The 22,518-nt window shown below is 36.7% G+C and overlaps 3 protein-coding genes, 1 long non-coding RNA gene and 1 pseudogene across 5 annotated transcripts; 2 read left to right on the top strand and 3 right to left on the bottom strand.

The window, feature by feature from the left end:
• Positions 1–7: 7 nt before the first annotated feature.
• Positions 8–4,822, bottom strand: LOC121788588 (annotated as a pseudogene).
• Positions 4,823–5,918: 1,096 nt separating this feature from the next.
• LOC121788587 lies at positions 5,919–9,790 on the bottom strand. The gene is made up of 9 exons (XM_042187234.1): positions 9,657–9,790; positions 9,097–9,582; positions 8,228–8,334; positions 8,059–8,135; positions 7,298–7,370; positions 6,927–7,017; positions 6,791–6,853; positions 6,222–6,702; positions 5,919–6,129 (listed from the first exon to the last, which is right to left on the bottom strand). The coding sequence occupies exons 1-9, from the start codon at positions 9,738–9,740 to the stop codon at positions 6,092–6,094; spliced, it is 1,500 nt and encodes a 499-aa protein (XP_042043168.1). The 5' UTR covers positions 9,741–9,790; the 3' UTR covers positions 5,919–6,091.
• A 131-nt stretch (positions 9,791–9,921) lies between these two features.
• Positions 9,922–12,135, top strand: LOC121788590. 2 transcript variants are annotated; one of them, XR_006047876.1, is made up of 4 exons: positions 9,922–10,133; positions 10,281–10,374; positions 10,998–11,084; positions 11,699–12,135. It is a non-coding gene; the product is annotated as an uncharacterized LOC121788590 (long non-coding RNA). The 2 variants fall into 2 exon arrangements; XR_006047875.1 differs by having other exon boundaries at positions 10,281–11,084.
• A 934-nt stretch (positions 12,136–13,069) lies between these two features.
• Positions 13,070–13,477, top strand: LOC121788591 (S-protein homolog 5-like). Its single transcript, XM_042187237.1, has one exon. It carries the CDS (start codon positions 13,070–13,072, stop codon positions 13,475–13,477), a length of 408 nt encoding a protein of 135 aa, XP_042043171.1.
• A 998-nt stretch (positions 13,478–14,475) lies between these two features.
• LOC121788589 (putative glycerol-3-phosphate transporter 1) lies at positions 14,476–17,321 on the bottom strand. Its single transcript, XM_042187235.1, has 3 exons — positions 17,217–17,321; positions 15,432–16,454; positions 14,476–15,337 (listed from the first exon to the last, which is right to left on the bottom strand). The coding sequence occupies exons 2-3, from the start codon at positions 16,420–16,422 to the stop codon at positions 14,778–14,780; spliced, it is 1,551 nt and encodes a 516-aa protein (XP_042043169.1). The 5' UTR covers positions 16,423–16,454; positions 17,217–17,321; the 3' UTR covers positions 14,476–14,777.
• Between the last annotated feature and the right edge of the window lie 5,197 nt (positions 17,322–22,518).

The following is a 22,518-nucleotide window of genomic DNA, read 5'->3' as shown; positions in this document are numbered from 1 at the left end:
GGTAAAATTTATGGTATGAAGTTGATCTCTTTCTACTTCACATTTTCGATATGGGACGTGGGAAAAAATTGAAACTTTCAGCAAAGTTCGAGATTTTCAAAAAATTAAACAAAAGTCCAGATCATTACTGGAAAAAGGCTATAAAGTTTGAGTCGTATTTTTCCATTTTGGGCTGTCCATAAAAATTAGTCACAGCTTCTGTTTTTGGTGGGCCCCATTTTTCACTAACAATACTTCAACCACTTTTTCTCTCGATCTATCTCCTATTCACCAATTTTCATCAAAACGTGTAGTGGGCGGAGGGAGTAGTTTTTAAACAAGCCGATTGGATTTTGAATATAACAAGTAGGTAGAGAAGCTTTACCAGTAACCAGGCAGGAAGGGCAAGGCATCGATGACCATGACGCAGATGAAAGTCGCGAGTATAGATCCCCAGACAGCAATGTGAGTGATCGTGTACCATCTGATCACGTCCATGGCCAGATGTACATTAACCAGAATCACGACTGCGAGTATCCAAAGGTCTCCCAAGGCGGAAATACCAACGGTGCTATCCCAGTAAGCAAAGAGAGGTATGAAGAAGGCAGCTATGCTTTGCCATAACGTGTCTAATATTGTGAACCAGAATAAATTCCCGTTGTAGCTCTCTCCCCTCTGTCCAGCACCGTAGAGCTGAGGATACTTGAGGAGAGTACTTCTACCTAAGTCCTGTCGAGAATTCCCACGACTATTGTAGGCAATGACGTGTATATTACTGAATACAGCACAGAGCTCCAATCGGTGATTGCAGTTGTCAGGGTGAATCCAGTGAAGAGAACATACCTGCAGAGAAACACGAACTATCAGCGAAAAGCCTAAATTCATGGCTCGTGTTAAGGTTAAAAAAAGGGTAGCTTTTTTCACTTACCAGAACAAAACGAAAACAAGAACTACATTCCTATAGAAATTGTACAGTATCATGTAGCTGATCCGTTGATAATTCCAGTGTCCGTGTATTAACAATAGCGGGACCAGAAATCTGAACTGTCCCATCGAGAAATCTGATGCCATGACGGCTTGCCTTCCTTCTTGGCCGCTGATTCCAATGCCCACATCAGCCTTTTGAATCATGGAAACGTCATTCGCTCCTGTGAGAGTCAATAGCTTAGTTTCATTTGATCGAAAACCAGATTATGTCATTTGTTTCTTTCTTGACACGGGTATAAAGATGCTTACCATCACCAATGGCGAGGGTCATGTCGTCTGTTCTATTCTTTATGAGGGCTACTATACCGGCTTTCTGCAGAGGAGCCACACGGCAACACAATACTGCAGTACATTTGCTAGATAACTCGAAAAGCTGCAAAAAAGATCAAATATGGAAATTAAATAACCTTTACATATGATAATATAAGATGAGAATGGATGCTTCTCGTCTCCATGTGAAAGTTACCTTTTCCTCAAGTTCAGTCTCTAAAATGTACACAAGGCTCGTTCCATCGATAATTAAGGCAAGTTGATTAGTTCCAGCTCCATTGCCGGCATCGTTGGAATTGGAGACATTCGAGAGCTTCTTATAGAGTTGCAAAGCATCATCCAAGCTCTTCCTACATGAGTCCTTAGTTTTGTTTATCACTATCTGTGTCATCTTACTCGTCAGTAGCTTGGACGAGTAGCCAATCGAGATGGCTGTTTCTTGCTTGTCACCGGTTAGAACCCAGACCTTGATACCGGCCGTTCTTAAAGACTCAATTGCTTCTGGCACGCCCTGCTGCAGTTTATCCTCGATCCCAGATGCACCTAATAGTTTAAGATTGTTCTCCACGTTGTTGGCAACTTTACGAAGTAAATTTGCTCTGCCCATCAAGGCTGTGCTTGCTGAATCATAAGACGACTGCCATTGCTCGAATTCAGATGTGCTCATTTCCCGCATCCCAATGACAAGTGTTCGCAATCCCTTTGATGAGTAAGCATGAAGATGACTCTCAGTCGCTTTTACCATGTTCAAGTTCAAGGACTTATCTATCACTTGGAACATTGTTGTGTCAGCTCCTTTTACGAAAACCTTCACTGAGTGATCCGGGCATCCTATGATAACTGACATCCTCTTCCGATCACTATCAAACTCGTGCAAACCCAAGACGTTGAACCTGTGCTGCCAATAAGGATATCATACGAAGGTAAATACCAACAGAACCAATTTTTCAATTGATAGAAATGAAAAGGAAAAACGAAAAACGTCACAGATTAAAGTTGCTGTATAGTTAGCAGTAACTCGAGACCCTGAAAATTTAAAAATCAAAAGCTTTCGATCTATATATCGAATTGAGGTTCTTTTCATATCCATTATCAAATTTTATGAGCAGATACATACTAACAATCCTCAGCCTTCATTTTGTTTCGATATTTGATAATATAAAAGGTTTCCAATATACGAAAATATCAGATTGAAAGATGGTATCGTGGACCATAATCAAAAGAAGTGAGTTCAGAAAGCCACTCTATGTTACCTTTGCCTTTCGCCTTGGATGTCAATTACTATGTGGCCAGAAGAGCGTTCAACGAGCATAAATCCATACGAGGCAGCAGCGTAGACCAATGCTTGTTCATCAGGAGACTCCCCCTGATATTCTATCAATTTCACAGCAGGATCGGATGTCTCAACAGTGAGAGGCACAATGGTGTTGCAAGCAGCCAAGGCCACGAGGAAATCACAAAGATGTTTGCCTTCGTCTGTATGTTTCATTTTTGACAAGTGGAGAAGGTCTTGATCAACTTTCACCGTCATCTTTGGCCTGAAAACCATTCCGTCAACTGGCACCATATAAGAAAGAAAATCAAAATGGTGAGCATGAAAACAATTCAATGCAACAGAAATCTCAGCATACCTTGAACTGAGTATCCGGTTTGCCCATCTTCAGTAGTGATGGCCTTCCCGTTGTCGTAGTCTACTCCTCCAATGCTTGCACACTGAAATTCCATCTTGTTCTCGGTCAGAGTGCCAGTTTTGTCAGAGAAAACATATTTTATCTGCCCCAAATCTTCATTTATGTTCAATGCCCTGCACTGGAATCTCGAATTGGTGGATTTGTCAAACATCCTGTCATCTCGGATCATAAAAAAAGCCTGGCCAATACGAACAAGCTCCACGGATATGTACAACGATATGGGAATCATAATTTGGAAAACAATCACAGACATGAGAAACACAAAGAATATCTCCATTCCCCAGCCATAATATTCGTATTTCTTAACTTCAGGCTCCGAGTAGTCGTATTTCCTGTAAAACTGCATCAGATACAACTCCTCCCGGTGGCGTCTTAACCAAACACCGTGACAAATGGAGACCACGGTACACAACGTCACAAGAAAAAGCGACAGGATGATGATCTCCTTGTTCATGTGCTTCTCAAGACGGCTTCTCTTGGACGGAGCTCCTGCGTTGTTAAGCATTGCCTTTGTCTCCTTCCCAGCATAAACCACAACACCAACCACCCAAGCCGTGTTCTTCAGCTCACAGCCACGTAAGATTATATTAGACGGCCCAAGAGAAATACGCTTTCCATCAATTTCCATATTTGCCTGAAAACCATATATATTCCTATTCGGTTTCTCACACTTGATCAGCAGCCCACCTATCTCCCCCAACAACGAGGCTTTCGCCTGAGTCTCCTGCTTCGCATACCGCGTCTTCAAATTCGACTCCCCATCCAAATTCGTCGTCTGCACATACGACACGCCAGTAGCATCGCTAGTCGAGAGCAACACCATATCACAAGGGAGAGTCTGATTCTCAGAGATCTTAACAACCTCCCCAACACAAATGTCCTTCCATTTCTTATCCCCAAATTCTCCATTCACCAACACTGACGCCACCCGGTTATTCTCAATCCTATCCGACCTATGGCGCCTGAAGTCCTCATACGCGTCCTTAACAGCCGTCACAAACAGCACCATCGCCAACGCAGAATGGAAGCTCCCCGGCCGAAAACAGCCAGCTGGGGAAGCTGGTTGAGAATGGCAATCACAAGAAAGTATATGTAAGCTATCCTATGAAACTGCTCAAACAAGTTCCTAGGCAAGAAGGTGAGAAAACTGTATTTCGAAGTCCTAATCGAATTCCCAGCAAACTTAAACCTCTTCTCATTAGTCCCCACAGGATCATTCACATACACTAACCTAGCATCCTCATCCTTGATCTCCTTATAAGATGAACCAAACCCCCAGAGCTAGCCCCCCTAGAGCCATACCGAACCGGGTTCGAACCCGAGCTACCATACCTAACAACAGGATCCACAACCACATCATTCCCCTCCCTAAAGCTCACCTCCTTAATTGAATAACTGTTAGAGGACTTTGACTGAATCGATTGAGAAGAAGGGTTCCTCACTAAATCACCACTCATTTCAATCTGGGATTCTGAATAAGGCTTGGAAGAAACAGGAATTGAAGCATCAATAGAAGCATTCACAGGAGTGTAAGGGAGCTCTTCTTTACCCGGTGTTCTTGGAGAAGGAATCAGCAAAGGCCGCTGCTGGTGTGAGCCCTTCATCATCTCAGATTCTCAGCATCCTTCAAAGTGCAAAATTCCCAAATCCAAGAAAACCGGAATTCACAGCTCAAGCAAGGAATCAGTTTCACAATCTAGTAAAGAATGGATTTTTATGAAACAATGGAGAAATTGGGGGCGAGAAGATATGTAAATGATGAAGATAAAGCTAAAAGCTTAAAGCTATAGCATTGATTGAAAATGGGGCAGTGAAATTAACTGGTTAAGACAAGGAAAGCAGCAGTTGAATTTTTCAACAGGACGGTGTGATTGAAAACCGACGCGTTTATGTGTGGGAAAAGTTTAAAAGTCAAACACAATATTATTAAAAGAAAAAGAAAAAGAAAGACTGCAAGAAGATGGGAATGAGGAAAAGAATGAAGTGAAAGAAGCAGATCGAAATGGGTGGAGAGGTGGCAGTTGTTGAATTGATAATTTTCTAAAATGGAAATTAAAATGGAAATTAAAATGGAAAATTTTGAGTTTATTTAGTTTGGGAATTGACGGCTAAGAAAGTCGTTTTTGGAAGAATCTTCAGCTGTTGTTTTTTGAATGGAATTATTTGCTCTGCTCGGCTTGGAATGCTTATAGAAGCTGCAGATATATTAGAATATTTTGTGTATTATTATTATTATTATTATTATTATTATTATTATTATTATTATTATTATTATTATTATTATTATTATTATATTATATTATTTTTAAGAAATTTGGTCAAATTCTAATTTGCCCACACCTTTCAAAATTTGAATAATAAATTACAAAGTTTTAAAAAAATTCAAATTTTATCATGATAATTTTTTTGAGACATTCGATACTAGACTAGTACGCATGCATAAAATTATGGCGTTAATAATAATGGAATAAATATTTATTAATGTGACCACGTAGATGACTAAATGATGTAATTTTGACCTTAAGAAACTAAAATAATATCACAAATTTTATCAAATTGAACAATTGAAAAAAAATTGATATTTCATAAGTATTTTCATTCAAATTTTGAAAGTTGTGGAATAAATTAGAATTTAATCAAGCTAATTTTATAATGCATTAACCCTATATTTTATATTTTGATATAACATAGGAATACAGCTGTAGCAATTAAATTACTAGGAATGGATTCAAATTTTAAAAAGTTGCATCAACATTTATACTTTAAAGAAGGCCCATATTATTCATGACAACAGACAAAGGCATGTTATAGCCCTTAACATTATTTGGAAATTTATTAATTTAATATTCGGAAATGAATGAATAGGAAGAGAAGCATTTTCTCAAATTTTATTAAGGGGCAAAATCACAATTTTACAATGTAAAAAGAGAACAACGCCATTTGACGTGTCCTTCAAAAAAGATGATGCTCGTAAAAGAACCAAAGTAATCGTTCTCCAAAATTGGAATAGATTTTTAAAATAATGTCAAAATTTTAAAGCATAATATGTAAATTTACAATACAAAGGACAATCCAAACATCAATTCATGGCACCTGATTATATACACATTATAAAAACACTGGCAAAATGTATAAACGCTGAAAATTTTGAGCCAAGGATTTCTTCAACTTGTTATGGTGGTTTCACCTACATATTCACCATCTGCATATTTTGCAGTTCAAATATCAGCTTTGATTCTGCAGCAATCAGTATTACTATCATATTTTATGTAAGAAAGGGAACTAAAGTGTCACCTTCAATCATGTCCGTTTCCGGTTTTAAAATCTCGCTTTCATTGCCAGATTCTTTGACAATAACTTTGGGGAATTCCAGAGGTTTTTCGGGCCAATTCTTGAAGAAGTTATTCACAACCATGAACCTGAAAACCTGCAGCAGATGTTTCTTATCTTTCTTGATCTCAGAGCTTAGTAGTTTCTTCAACAGAGATGGCTCCTTTTTACTCTCATTGTGCGGGGGGTTGGTCGTGCACCCAGTTTGGTTTTGCAAATCTGTGGAATGACCGTTTTCATATCTTTGTCTCTTGGAGAAGCGGCCACCCTTCTGGAATCTTCCCTTCTTGTCAAACTTGTTTTGAAATCTGTCTCTCTTCCCAAATGGCTTATTATTTTGTCTGTTACCACCTGCCTGTTGCTCGGGATCCGATAGGTAACAAGATGGTATTTCTGCCACTTCACAGCCTAATTCAGCTTGTTTTGCCAATATTTCTTTCAGTTGCTGCAACAAGTTTCATCATACATAATCAGGGACATATTTCATGTTGGTGAAAATAGAATACAAAGAAAAGCCCCCATATGGTATTTACCTGTCGTCTTATCTTTGCGGTTTCATCTTCAACCTCAGGCTGTTTGGGATTCTTTTTCAACTTCTGCAGCAAATAAATCTCTCAGTATCACAACAGAGAAAGTAGAATGCTACTAAGCTATTGCTCATTCACCAACCTTCTCCGTGTTGGCTTGTGATGGGTAGTTTTTCTTGCGCTCTTCATGCCAATGTTTAATTTCTTGTTCTGTATAATTTAACATGAGAGGCCTTGGGGCAAAGAAGATGAAATCAGAAAACCAAAAGCATTCCCAAGAATAAAGAAAACAAAAGAAGAAATATTAAGTAAGCGATACTGAGAACAAAAGGCACTCCCACTGCCACAGTACTGTGCATTCCTTAATGCACTTTCCCATTTGAGAGTGGTCTTCCAGTTCCAATACGATTATATGTATATTTTCCCCACAATCTTCCAATTTTAGTAATTAAAAGAAATGGAGCAGTGACCAAGTACTTTTCTGCCCGAACTTATGAAATCAGTCAGGCTCACCTCTTTTTTCCCATTTGAGTTTGCTCAGAATGACTGGATGCGTTAAAGTTCTTCCCTGCAAAATTTTTGTTACCTACACACAGAGAAATATCTTAGGCAATGGGGTCCCGCTACAAACAGATACAAGAAACACTCCATGAACATATAAATAGCTAAAAAAGGACTAAACATCAAAGGTATGGGTGGTAATATAGCATGTACGTAGTTTAATAATTAAACAATATAAAGCAAACATGTTTCATCACTAATCACACTCTATCAAATAAAGAAACTATAAGGTCTATGCAGAAGATGACAATCACAGTTTAAATCTATGGCATGCTTTCAGAGGTGGTCTTAAACAGTTTTCGTTATCTTTCAAATAATATAGGCTCAATGCTAGTTATGAGTTCGAGGGGCAAGTTAGTTTGTTGATGGGTATGACTAGAGTTGAGATTCAAAGAAGTCTTTAGTTGATAGTAGAAGTCCTGTTACTATACCTAAAACATCACCAGAGCAGTAAGTTAATATCACAGAACATTATGCATGTAGTTCTCATTGCATTTTGTAGACTATATATAAACAGTCTGGACAGTAAGTCCAAACACCAATATATACAGTCATTTTTAATTTTGTATATAATTTCCATATATACTCACAGTTTACTGCCAGCTTGTAGATCAATGAAACATAGTAGTTTCTTTATTGGCTAATGATTCCATGTCACAATACATTCAATATAAACTAAGTAATGTATGCATAGACAGATTGAGGATGCCCACCTTTTCCTCGATTTTCATTATTGAAGTTGAAGTTCCCTTGTGCATTTTGGCGAGGATGAAATTGCTTGTTGCCAAATCTGAAAAACATCTGAAACCAGTGAGGCAGCATATCCTCTCATCCACGACTTCAACAATTAATAAATCGTAAAAAGAAAGAAAAAAACCACACCCTCTCTGTGATTTGTTATGTTTGAGGTTCCCAGTGATGTTCTTTTCACGAGGTTTTCTCCAGTTATTCTTTCTGTCATTCGCATCACTAACTACTCCAGCATCACTCTGCAGTAATGCAACTTAAGATCAGCACTCCACAAAAAAAACATAAGTGTCTTCATATATAAACATAGAACATTTGTTTTAATTCTGAAATTTCAGGCATTAAACAGTAAACACCTAGGACATTATTAGTCAAAATGCAAAAATCAGCCCATATTCATTCAACTTTGTTTTACAAACCTTAAGGTAGGAAATACTAAAACATACTTGCAGAGTCGAGATGTAACAAGTATAGCTAGACGACTGTACCATCAGCATGAAAAGGTGTAACGATTACTAGTTTCAAGTCAGGAAATTTCTCTTTATACCACAAGAGCAGAACAGAGCCTGAAAATATTGCTATACGGAAATTATAAGACAGTCAAGAGAACAGGCTCTACATTTGTTTTGCAACCATCGTTTCATTGTATTTTTGCATTTTCAGTGATGAAACTTTTCAAAAATTCTATACTATTCCAATATAACCATCAATGTAATAGACAACCCCCCCCCCAAACATCATATTACTCTAGCCTCTCTGTATCTGTCCATGTTCCCTTCCCTTTCAGTATTAACCAAGACATCTACTATACATGTATGATTACGAAATCATGCAAATCCTTTGTTTTATAATTTTCACTGGGAAAGAAATAGACCAAAAAAAAACAATACGGAGAATGGTTTACATATCACCAAGAAAGAAAACAACAGTCTTTCTATGGTATGGCCACAAGCAGCATCATAACAATACTCCATTAAAGAAAAAAAGGAAACAGCATAAGCAACCTGCGGATTTGCAGCACCAGGAGCAAAGACATCCCAATTTCGTTGTGCGTGATGAGCACCGATACCTTTGGTTGGGGCATTATTATGGTTCATACTGGGTAAACTATTCCCACCAACGGGCTGCGACAAGGCCACATTGTTACTTCCTGCTGCCGCTTGAGCGTTCATGAAAAGACCCAAATTTTGAGGGGCACCATTCATCATTTGCATTTGCAAAAGCTGCGTGACATTCTGCACTAAATTCGGCACATTCATTGGCCAATTGGGCATGAACTGAGCAGGGTTGACGGCATTCTGAGCGAACGGCTGAGGCAAATTGTTCGCATTTAGGTTGTGGAAAGCGCCCTGTGGGAAGGGGATAAATTGGTTTTGACCGAAAAAGGGATTTGGGTTATTAAACGGCGGCATTGGCGGCTGAGCGTTATTGAGCATTCCCGGCCGAAATTGAGGGTTAATTTGCCCTAAATTACCTTGGTTCATCATAACCTGATCGAATATTACCAGAAATCATGAAAATTTGCCCTGAATTTGCACAAACATAAACCAAGAGAGAGAGATACCTGATGTTGAGCTGGAGCATTAGCTCCATTGAGCTGAATTTGATTGTTTGGGTTGTGGAGGTGAGGATTGAACTGGGGATTCATGTCCGTTTGCTTCTGTCGAGTTGATTGAACATTAGGGTTTTAGGGGTTTTTCTGATTTTGGGAGTTTTATGTTTCCGAAATTCGTTTTCTGACCCCTCAACTTTTTCTTATTTCTGATTTCACCCTTCTATTTGTCTCTCTCTTTCACTTCTACATTCAACACTTGATCACAGGCCATAGCTGAAGGAGCAGAAATTTGCGAAAATTGATCGAGGGAATGGAGGATTTTGAGAAGAAGGTATCCATATCAGAACCAGTGGCCATCGCTGAACCAGAAAATATGGAGATTCAAGCTGAAGAGAAACTATAAAAGGACTCAAACAATTCGAGGTTTGCTCCGTAGATTCCTCGCTGTTTAGCAGGCTCCGCGCCTTCGCTTATCCGACTCAAACGGTATTCTTTCTCTCTCCACCTCAAACTGAGCTCGTATTGTTTCCAATTTCTGATTCCTGGATTGTGATAGAGTACAGAATTTTTTCCTATGTGGATAAGAAGTGAATACATTTCGATTTCGCCTCAATTCCTTTCTTTTGCACGCAGGAATTTTGAAGATTATAGAGTTTCGGGAGGTGAATTGGCTTACCAGCAGCTTTGCAGAGAGATCACTCTCGAGTTCAATGATTGATCGAAGCAGGTCAGTCTCACTGAATCATGGCACTATTGAAAGTGATCATGTTTCTTATGTTCTTACCTAGGAAATAATTTCAAGTGTGGAAAACAATTTTGATGTTGCTGAACAAATTTTACAAGTTCATGAATGACCATGGTGTATTAGCTGGATTAGGAGTGTTTCTTCTCGAGTTTAATGATTGTTCGAAGCAGGTCGGTCTCACTGAATCATGGCACTATCGAAAGTGATCGTGATTCTTATGTTAGTACATGGGAGTGATAATGTCAACTAAGTGTGGAAGACAAGCTTTGATGTTGCTGAACAAATTTTAGCTAGTTTATGACCATAGTGTATTAGCTAGATTAGGAGTGTTTACTCTCGAGTTCAATGATTGTTCAAAGAAGGTCGGTCTCACTGAATCATGGCACTGTTGAAAGGGATCATGTTTCTTAAGTTAATACCTGGGAATAATAATTTCGAGAGTGTGGAAGACAATATGATGCCGCTGAACAAATTTTAACTAGTTCGTGACCGTGGTGCATTAAGTAGGTGTTTTGGGTGCATTTGTTATCTCGGTTTATTGAATGGCCTGCTGCTTTTGCTTATGTGGAATGCATTTGTGATGATGGTGCTTGAAATGGAATCAGTATTTGCAAGCCTGGCTTATTGCAGAGAGGATCTGGCTAGCTGGCTGAGATCAGTTCAAGTACAAGAAAAAAGAGAAATTGAATTTAGTATGTCATCCTCTTTTCGGTTAGCTTCTATGGTTTTCTTGGAATATTTCTGATTTACCATTATTTATAGTTTAGCTTTATCAAGCTTACTGATATCGAAAATGAGACTACTCCATTCTGTTGTATCCATGCGCTCATATCTACATTTCCTGTGGCATTTAAACTCAAACATAGAAACCATAATCTACACACAAACTATTTCATCTTTTTTGTTGTTGCATATTTGTGTTTTGTGACACTCTGATGATGAACATATGCAAGTATTGTGTGCATTAGTGAATATTCTACATCTAAATAAGGTGAATATTCGGAGCAGTGAAGGGACTGAGTAGCATGCCATTGTCTCTGGTAAGAAGTAACTTGGAAGTTCGGTAATTGTGGGAACCAAAAGGGTCCTAAGAGTAGCATGAACAATAGTCGGAACCTAACGGGTCCTAAGAGTTTTTTATATGGTTTTTGTTTCCTTGGTCCATGTTTATGTAGTTCGGTCATACTTGCATATTTCCTTGCTCAAAGGTCTATTGTGTTCGAGTATCCATTGATGGTTTTTTGTGTAGACCATTTCTGATACATGCTCTGTTTCATTGAATATCATGTGCTCCTTTTTCTCCCAGACGGCTACAATTCAAGTGCTGAAGAAGGCCAGACGGCCCTCAGAACGCTAGGTAAGCCATGAAAACTGCAGATATACGGGGCACAAATGCATGCACATCCAGCAAATAACTGAGGAATCTGGAACCAAGGAGGCTGAGCCCGATTCTGAATACGATAATGCCCTCAAGGAAGCTGTTAAAGGCATGCAAGACGCGGTCATTTCTATAACCGTTTACTTGGAAGAAGTCCGGTAAGAGATTGCAGCACTGGATGACGAATAACACTCTTTCTTTTGGTGGTGCAAGTGCAAGGGTGATCCAATCCATCATGGATGCTTTCAGTTTAATGCAATTATACTCTATTCATCCTAAGTTAATTGAATCGTATTCTTTTTTTGGAATGTATTATGTTAAATTTTTCATCAGGCGGAAAAATCAACCATTTTTTATTCTTCTTACTTCATTTTCTCTCATATTTTAATTTGAGCGTGTCGTCAATTGTCTACTTTGATCTCTCTTCAGTTCTTACATCAGTTTCTCCAATTAACTTATTAAACACTGTTTTTCAAAATCTCTTACCGAAAAAGTGCATTTATTAACTTGGAACGGGAGTAATTTTTTTATTTCAATTACAAATTATTAAAAAAAACAAATTTTCCTCAACTCTCCACCATTTGAAAATCATTGACTTTTATATGTATTAAACAAATTTTTTATACATAAAAAAATACTCCCTCTTATTTTTAATCCATTTATATTGGACACAACTTTAAAAAAAGATGAGTTGAAAAAGTTAGGGTAATGAGTTATTGGAATATGATACATAGTTACCATTTATATGAAAGTGGACAATAAATGGATATGGACGAAAATGATAAAAGTGGACAAAAAATGAAGACCGAATGAGTATTAGTAAGATTTTATTCATATCAATTGTTTTTATAATAACAATAACTTTAATTTATTAAAGCAATAATTCTCATTCGCAACAAACTTAATTTTCATTCACAATTTTTATTCGCATTATTTATTACAACAATAACTTTATTTATAAAAGTAATTATTTTTTATTCACAAAAATTGTCATTATTCTCAATTATAATAACCTCAATTCCAACGGAAAAAAACTTTTTTTTTTATAATTAATGTGTATTACTTCCCACATTAAACCAGCAATAAAACTAAAAGAGTGCCATAAACAAAAGAAATAGGACTCGATCGTGCGTATATTAGGGAGGAGTTACAGGAATTTTTGCACTAATTATTCCTTAAATCAAAATAAATCACGCAATTAAATCAAAATAAATCACGCATTTAAATCAAAATAAATCACACATATAAATATCTCCATGCATGAGGCATCCATACACGCAATTAAGTTAAAAGTAGAATATGATGATGAAGTCGTTTGAAGCAAAGGCTCTACTCCTCTCTGTGGCAGTCGTCTTGGTGTTGATCGCCTCGTGCGATGCTGTGTACAAAAAGACGGTGGTGGGAATAGTGAATCAGGCTACGGGAAACCCTATCACGGTCCACTGCTACTCTGGCGACGACGATCTGGGATTCAAGAAGCTCGGGTTTGGCGAGTCTTTCGCATGGTCGTTTCGCTACAGCGTGCTCGGGAACACCAAGTACATCTGCAACATCAACACGGACTTTGGCTCTGGTAGCTACGTGGCGTACACAGAGGGCTTCATCGTCGATAAGTGCGGGCTCAACTGCGTTTGGATCGTGAAGCCGGACGGGCCGTGTCTGCAGCAGACGCAGGGCCCTCTCTTGTGCCAGAAATGGCAGAGATGAGCACTTGTTAATTTATAGGTTTTAAATTTGATGAATAAGGTAGTTAGGGTTTCATTGGATTTTATGTTTAAGGAATGAAGATAATTGTTTGTTTGGCATCAAATCTGAATAATACTTTGGTTTTTAACTGTGATTTATTCTATATACTCCCTTTGTATATTATATTTCTACATCACTTCACGTGCTTATCGGCACTATCAACAGCTCTTAAACACCTACGCTATTCACATCTTTTTTTATTATATATATATAGGAGTATTAAGATTAATAAATAAAATAAAAATAAATAATTTCATTACCACAATTAATAATTCCGTAATAAAAGTATACTTTTAAATTTAAAATATACATAATTAAAAAATATTTTAGAATTTAAACAAAAAACAAATAATTAAATCCAATTTTCAGAATTAAAAACAAAAATCTTAAATGTCATGTATTTACTCTCACGATTACTAGTAATCACATAGAAATCACTTGAAAAGCTCTCATTATATTCTCAAAAGTCGCAATATTAATGAGGATAGATTTTAAATGGAAAAGAAGAGAAATTTAAATTAGCTTTACTTATGTCAACCCTTCTCTTTGAATGAGATAAATATAATTAAAATACACAAATATGCATATATTTAGGCTTCAGCAACCTAAATGCCAATACATCAATTGTTGAAGTTGGAACATATTCAGAAAATTATTTTGGAAAAGATTAAAATATACTCCATATAGAGTAATTTCGAAAATTGAAGAATAAAAACGTATAAGGGAAATTTGTGTTCAAATTTAGAATGGTGCGGGATATGTACCCTCTCCTGGTTTGAGTGTTTCTTTTTCTTTTTCTTTTTCTTCTTTAATACTCCTATAATAACACATTAATGTTGAATCGTTTTAAAGTGGAGAAATATTTTAAAAAGTAAAATAAAAGAGAAAAAAGTAAGAAAATTAGTCAAAAGGAAACTGAATTTTTCAATCATATAAAAAGTCATAATGACTAATAAAAATAAATAAAAGAACCTTTTTTCATATATATTACATACAATACATATAACAGGAAAAATTTACATTTTCTTGAGGATCACTAATTTCCTCTTGCTTTTTTTTTCTTGGGATGGCTATGATGAATCATCCCAATTCAAACAATAATATACAGAAAAATCACCACCTCTGCGGCTCTCCCCTTAGGCAAAGGCTTGTCTCTAGATTTCAAACTCAAACTCTTCTAACCACCTTCTTTCATATTGATTGGTGAAGGCACCTCAACAATTAGATTAGTATGCACAATGAAGCAGGAGATCTTCTCGGATCATACCTCCAAATCCGAAGGCGTTGGCCTTGGAGCTTCGTGCGTCCTTGCACCTTGGATCTTCGAAGCCACCTCAGCCATGACGAGCTTCGTTAGAAGCAGGCCGGCTACGAGAGCTGCACCCATCAGCATTGTGAAAACGGCACTCCAGCTACTGGTTGATATGTATCCTGTCAGCAGTGGCCCGACAGCAGCCCCGATTGACCCTGTTCCGTCGATTATAGCAGTGACCGTGGCTAGAGCCCGTGAGTTTCCCTTCAACGAGCTGTGTGTTCCCAGATCAGCAGATACAGCAGTTGTTATGAGAGCGTATGGCCCGTTAACAAACATCCCGGTGATCAGCATGAGCACGATGTTCAGAGTCATGGACACGTGCCCGTAGTTTCTGTAGAAGAAGAGAGCCGGTATGGCACAGTACATGAAGCTAGCTGCTGTTATGGCTCTTGCATCCAAACGATCGGAGATGTGGCCTGCCAAGATCCCTCCAACCACACCTCCAACGTCGAACAATGTAGACAGGTTTCCAGATTCCTCATTTGATAAGTATCTGCCCTCAATGGCTGCACCATTCAGAATAAAGACATTAGGCTCAAGTGACACTGGAATTAACAGCACAAACAACGAAAGATTAACGCGAAAATGAAGTTCATGTACCTGTATGACTAATATAAAAGGGGAGCCAGTAGAGGAATGTGTAGGCCACCAATTTGGAAAAGAAAAGGCAAAGGGAGAAAGAAGCAACACCAGGTATTCTCCATGCTTCAAGGAATCCAACAGCATTTCTATGATCTGAGCTTGCACTTAACAACGGTACTCCCAATTCATCCCCTTCTTTCTTAGGAGACGACACTTCGTCATCATCAATACTAGCTCCAACAGAATCAGGGCTAACTGGTAGGAAAAAAAACAGCACCAAGCCAACAAACACAATACCAAAACCCGGAATGGCCATGGACCAACCCCAGCCATACTTCAACAATACAGAAGCAACTACACTACCTGTAATGTTACCAAGAGAAGTATGAGCATTCCAGACACCCATTATAAGCCCTCTTTTCTTCTTCCCAAACCAATTTCCCACAACCGCAACCACAGACGGCCATCCAGTCGATTGGAACAATCCAGCAAGCATTTGGACAATCAAATAGTAATAAAACAAGTGAATACTAGCCCAGTATCCAACTCCATAAAGGGCGGTAAATAAACCGGTTCCAACCATCCCTATGGTTAGAAATATCCTAAGATCCATCCTATCTCCCACATGTCCAGAAAAGAACATCCCAATAGCATACACAAATAGAAAAGCAACATCAAGCTCCCCAAGCATTGCAGTACCATCCGGGCCATTAAAGGGCGCCCATCCAGCTCCAAGAGCCGAATTTCTAGCTCCTTGTAGCGGCTCCCGTCTCCAAAAGAAGATGGATTTCAAGGCTACATCAGGAGACTGTGGATCAAGTGCACTTTTCACCACACTGGTGGTTTTCCTTGTAGCGTGGTAGGCCAAGTATGCGAAGAATGTTATTATCAGGACAATGGCTTGATGAGCCTTGTATGAGATGGCCGATCCTTTAACATACTCAACGAACCGTATCCCCAGGGGCTTGGTGTATCTTGCCTCCGGAACAGGCTCTCCAGTCGAACACATGACGGCTTATAAATTATACCAACAGATCCAACCTGAATTAAGATCACAAGAACAACAATGAGATGATAGAACCATTCAAGATAGATACATTTCCTAATGAATCTCAGTCAACTTAGCTCGATAACTAGCTTAGCAAACACCATTCAATTATCAAACACCAATACATATAAAATTCAAACTCCACAATCAGTACAGATAAGCAAACGAATGTCAAACAGAGCAATCAATCAAGGCATGTGAAAATCTTTATGTGCATCAAGTTTTTATTAAAATGTCCTAGGTTTGACAATTAAGTGGATTCTCAGCTAAAAAATTTGAATTTGAAACAAAATTCACATTATTCCAGGAAAATGATCAGCTTACCGAACACGGCATCTATTCCACTCCATACTAATGATACACGAATTTAACTCTAAAAGAATACAAATAACAAGAATAAATCCAAATAAGTGAACACGTTTCTCCAAAAATAGCAAATATTTAAACCGATAAAAAGAAGAGCTCACAATCCAACGAAAACAGTAAAAAATTTGTCAAATTAAATTTTCTGTAATTGAGCATCAGCCTGATAAATAATTAAATCATCAATAGAGGTACATCAAATTAGCAATAGCACAGAAACATCATAAATTTGATCTAGATTCAGATATTTATCTTCGTACAGCTCTGCGCTAGAGCTAAGCTATCAAAAATCAACAGAGATAGAGAAGCAGGAAACTCTATCCAGTGCCCTGAATAACACGGAATCAGACCAAAAAAAAACTTGGATAAGAAAATCGATGAGACTGCATTACCCGAGATTTTCCACGCCAACGCTGTCGCGAATTGTTTACGCCTCTCTCTCTCTATCCATCTCGTTAATGGTGAAGTTGGTTATTCGACGAACAAAAGGAGCTCACGCTTCTCTGAGAAGAAACTGCAACGACGAGTGGTTTATTTATGTGAAGCTGATAATTCGGACTACCGAAACTACCCCTGGATAACTGCTTCTGTGAAATCTGACTGTTACTGTTAAGCTGTGAAAAAGACTATTTTGCCACTGGATGTGTTCAATTTCATTCTAGTTGGAATAATAAAGTAACTTTAATTTAATTCTCCATTAATATATTCTCATTTTTACACAAGTTCTTTGGATTCTGATTCACCACCTTAATATTCAGTTACTAAGTTACGGAATTTTAATTTGTTCATAATGATATTATGACATTTTCTTTATCAAATTATAATATGATAGTCAAAAAATCAGTATGTTGATGAAATCACAATTTGTTGAATAAGATAGTCTATTCATGAAGAAAATAGCGCCATTTGATTAAAAATATTAACCGTATAATGAAAATAGACATTTAAAAAATTCTTAACTTTACGTAGCTTGATTTTCATGTTTATTTTGAATTTTTGAAAAAAAATTGGAATCTTGACCGTAATATTTCCTGTTCATAAAAAATTAGTCTTGATAGGAGATGATACAGATTTTGATAAAAAAATAAACGGTTAAAGTAAGAGAGTTAAATAGAAATAAAATATATAATTGAATATTGTTAATAGGAAAATAGAACTCAACTCATTAAAAGGAAATTTTGTCATAAATAAATAGAGAAACTGAAATGAATAACATGAATTTTTAATGGACATGTGTAGTATATATCTTTAGTTATTTTTTATTTCCATCCATGTTTTTTTTCATTTTTAAGCTTTAACTCTCTATTTGTTTCTTTTTTTCCTCCAAACTTCCTCTTTTTTATTTTTTCTTTATTCAGTGTCTTAATTTTATTCGTACTTTTTCAGTAAATGAGAAGAAGACTTTATCATCATTATTATCATTATCCACTCGTATTATCATATTGGAGAGTGATTAATTCAATTATGTAAACCTCTTTTTCACGTTATTTTTTCCGTCGTTTTCTTCTTATTCACCACGTTTTAATATCTCAAGCCAGCGGCTCCCTATTGGGGTGGACAAGGGCGGCCGGGCGGGGTGGGGTGGACGGGGCAGTGTGGTATGGGCCGCGGCACTGACCGGCGCTTGATTTTTTTGATTTTTTTAAATTTTTTATCTATAAAATATTTATTTTCAAATCATTTTTTTCATTACATTCCATTCTAATAATTTTTCTCCAATTAATTTTATTTCAATCCAATTAAAATATACCAACAATTGATAAAATAATTTAATTTGTGGCTATGGACACGTCCACTACTGGACTGGACAAGATTGTGTGGTTATGGATAAATTTTTGTGGCTGGTGGAAGAATTTTTTGTGTCAGACCATTAGCAATGGGGCGCCCTAAGGCGCGCCCTATATGTTTTACTATTGTTTTGTTAATTAATTTAAATGTTTTCAAATATGGAATGCAAACTAATTAAAAAACACAACGATTAACTAAAAACCGGCGAAGATTGCATTGATTAAACAAAAGTTACACGATTCAAATTGGCCAATCTACGCAATTCCCAACTTCCGGCGCAGCTCATCGATTAACCCTCGGAGATATTCGGCTTCGGCGGGGTAGGAGTATTTATACAAAAAATCGAAAACGCGTGCCATCGTCCGCGACCATCGTCCGCCGATCCCGCAATGGGGCGCCCGATGGTGCGGACGATGGCCTATCGTACGCGTCATCGTCCGTCGAGCCCACAATGGCGCGGACGATAGGCCATCGTCCGCGACGTAGGGCGCGCCCTATGCATCGGCCGCAGACGTAGGGCGCAGACGATGGCGGCCACCCACAATGTGGGCATCGTCCGGGACCGAGGAAGATGGACGCCATCGGGCGCCCCATTGCGGGTGGCCTCAGTGCCTTGGGCATGTCCACGTTATTGTGGAGACACTCTAATGTATGTCACGACGAAAGTGTTTGTCTCAGTTCAAACTTCCAAGTTAATCTTCCAATTGTAGGACATGTTCAGTGCTTTTGATATAGGTTCAGTAGATATAATTCTGAATTAGAATTGAGGAGGTTGGCCCACCAAATATGAGTTTGCTTATTCTGTTCAGTGTTTTTGGAATGAGATGACATTTACCTAAATGGAGTAGCATTAATTTAATCTTAATCTTGGAAAAACGAAAGAGGGGGAAAGTGGGAAACGAAAAATGAAGGGGTAATGGAGGAAAAGTAATTTCATTTATGGGTGTGCTTCCCAATGTAGTTTCAAATAACCTAAAGCATTAGATTTGATTTCAACCCAAAACCAAGTGGAATAGTGTGGGCATATTATTAGTCTAGGGCTCTCCAAAATATATACTTGAATACTGAATGCTCATAAATGCATGGAAAGGAGCTCATTTCTGCCTATTTCTAAAACACTAAACAGGCCCGTAGTGTGCTACTTTTTGTGGCATATCATTCAATTATTCTAAATTTTAAGTGACATTGGTTCGATTTAAATCTTAAACTATACATTAAGGGCGTGTTTAGTTACCATGATATGGGAAAGTGAGATATAAAACTGAGTTGGAATTGAGGGAGTAGGACCCACTTAATTAACACCACTCCCATGCGTTCAGTGTTTAATAAATAGATGCAGTTTTGTCATTGAAAAAATAATAAATTGAATACTATATTGACCAACAATCATGTTATGCCAAAATTGCTCCTTCATTTGGGTTAAAAACACGTGTTCACGTTTCTTGGAAGGGTAAGTTAGGTATTTTGGCCTCATTTCTTGACGCCGCACTCGATGCAGATATAATTATTGACTCCTTTTTTAGAATTTATTTTGGCCCAATTCCGCTTTCTACAGTGCGGGCCTTTGTTATTTATAGGGCCATACAAAATTAACATAAAGAAACCGAACACTCGATAATCGTCAGAAATGAGGTCATATCTGCCTATATCTAATAAGGTGAACACGCCCTAAAGTTACGTAGCAACCGTGATTCACGTTAATTGGATTTAGGCCGGAAATTAATATAAAATATCGAACATCTATCTAAATCCAAATTTAATCATTCTTCGTGAGTGTTCACAACATTACCCTAGCTAATATTATATAATTGCAATAGAATTTGTATTTAATACAATAAACATACAAATAGTCAGACCCATAAATTATTAATACTTCGTATAACTTAAAAGTCTTGGAGGAAAAAATCAATAAAATCAGTGATTTTAAAATTACAAGTCAAATCAATATAAGTCATAATTCATGGCTCCCTTTAAATATATGTACATTGTAATATTCCATTTTTCAAAAAGAAGTCATGAGTCATGATCGATTGATGCAGTTAGAACATATATATAACTAATATACACCTTGTGTTTCTTAGTTTAGTGCATTTTATTTTTTTTTGTTTTGGTAAACTCTCAATAAAATTTTTGATATGTTCTTCCACAAATATTGACTAATTACACTAAAATGGCGTGAAAAGCAATGGAAAGAAATAATCAACAAATAGTGCATCGATGTAGTCAATTACGGATTTAGGTAGAATCGAAACCGACCTCTCATCTTTGGCCATGAGAGTTGAAAACTAATTAAATTTGTTATTTGGCGGCTGAAAGTATAGTTAACCTCACAAATTGATATTGTATTTAATTCATATATAGAGTACTGATAAAATGCAAACTTATATATTGTATAAATTCCAAACTTTTCAATACAGTGTCAACATAACGTCAACACAATGTCAACAAAGTGTAAAATTTCAAGAGTTTTATGTCAACACAATGTCAATAAAATATCAACACAATATCAGCACAATGTCAACATGGTGTCAACCGTTGACACTGTGTTGATATTTTCTGTTGCTATTTTTTTGTAATCTGTTGACATTTTTTAACGGTCCAGATCATAGTTTGTAGTTTGTACAATATTTAGAGTTTGAATTTGATTACATCCCTACATGTATAAAGGTGTGATCTGTTGCTTTCTAAAGTTGTTAACCATGTTAACTCATCAATGCAGCGTATTAAAAATGTCAACATGCACATTAAAATGTCAACATAAACTTAGTTGATATTCTAATACATTATGTTGGCATTAATATTTAAAATGTCAACACAGTATATTAAAATGTTAATACAAATTTGTGTTGACATTTTAAGTTAACACAAATTTGTGTTGACATTTTGATGTGGTCGTGTTGATATTTTGAATAAATTGTGCTGATAAGCTATCAAGTTAGCAATTTAAGAAAAAATAACATTATAATACACCCCTAAATGTATATACTATTGTGTTCACTGTATTTTTAATTAATGTTTTTTCAAAAACTGTTTCTGCACTGCCACTAATTACTTGCCAATTTTTTGCTTTAAGAACTTTTTATTAAAATGTTATGCAAGTATGTATATGCTTGATAAAAAAAAGAAACATTTTGATTGACAGCTGCGTTTATGAGTGTAAATTTATTAAAGTCTAAAAATTTCAGACCACAAGTTATCAATCAACATAAGCCAATTGATGACATAGCAAAAATATTTAAATTATTAATTAATATTGTCTTAGTGGTACGGTTATTAATTTAATCAGATGTTGACATTGTTTCCACATTCCACACTAAATAAGTTATGGATGGTAACTTCAAATTTTTTACAATCTCAATCTCTATTATTAGGAGCAAGTTATTTTAAAACTACAATGTACTTTTCTCTAGATTTCATTCATTGGATTATGAATCTATGATCGATTTTAAACGTACTTCATTCTTCTGGAACATTCACAGTTTTTTAGAGGCTTTACTTTACTCATGGGTATATATATCACCTTGAACCATTTAGTTCTATGTATTTTATAATTGCTATGTGAGAAAGAGAAAAGTTAATTAAAATAGTGTTAATAAATAATGGAATGTGCATCATTAATATTTAATAGTGTAATGTACGGTGAAAAAATTTAGAAGCTAACTAATTTTGATTGAAAAACCAAATCACCAAAATAACAAAATATGGCTATTTTTGTGGACAAATGGAGTATATATTTGGATAGAATGAATGCTATTATAAATACTAGTAGCACTACTTACTACATCTTTTCATTATTTCTGTTATTTTTTGTTAGGAATGTTTATGCATTTACTCTGCACTAATTTTTTAGTTGAACATTTTTCTATATAAAAAAAACTTGAAATACTAGTACTACTTACTACATCT

Source organism: Salvia splendens, unplaced genomic scaffold (assembly GCF_004379255.2).
Source record: "Salvia splendens isolate huo1 unplaced genomic scaffold, SspV2 ctg109, whole genome shotgun sequence".
NCBI lineage: Eukaryota > Viridiplantae > Streptophyta > Magnoliopsida > Lamiales > Lamiaceae > Salvia > Salvia splendens.
Note: the sequence above shows the minus strand (reverse complement) of the source record. Positions and strands in the feature narration are given on the sequence as shown.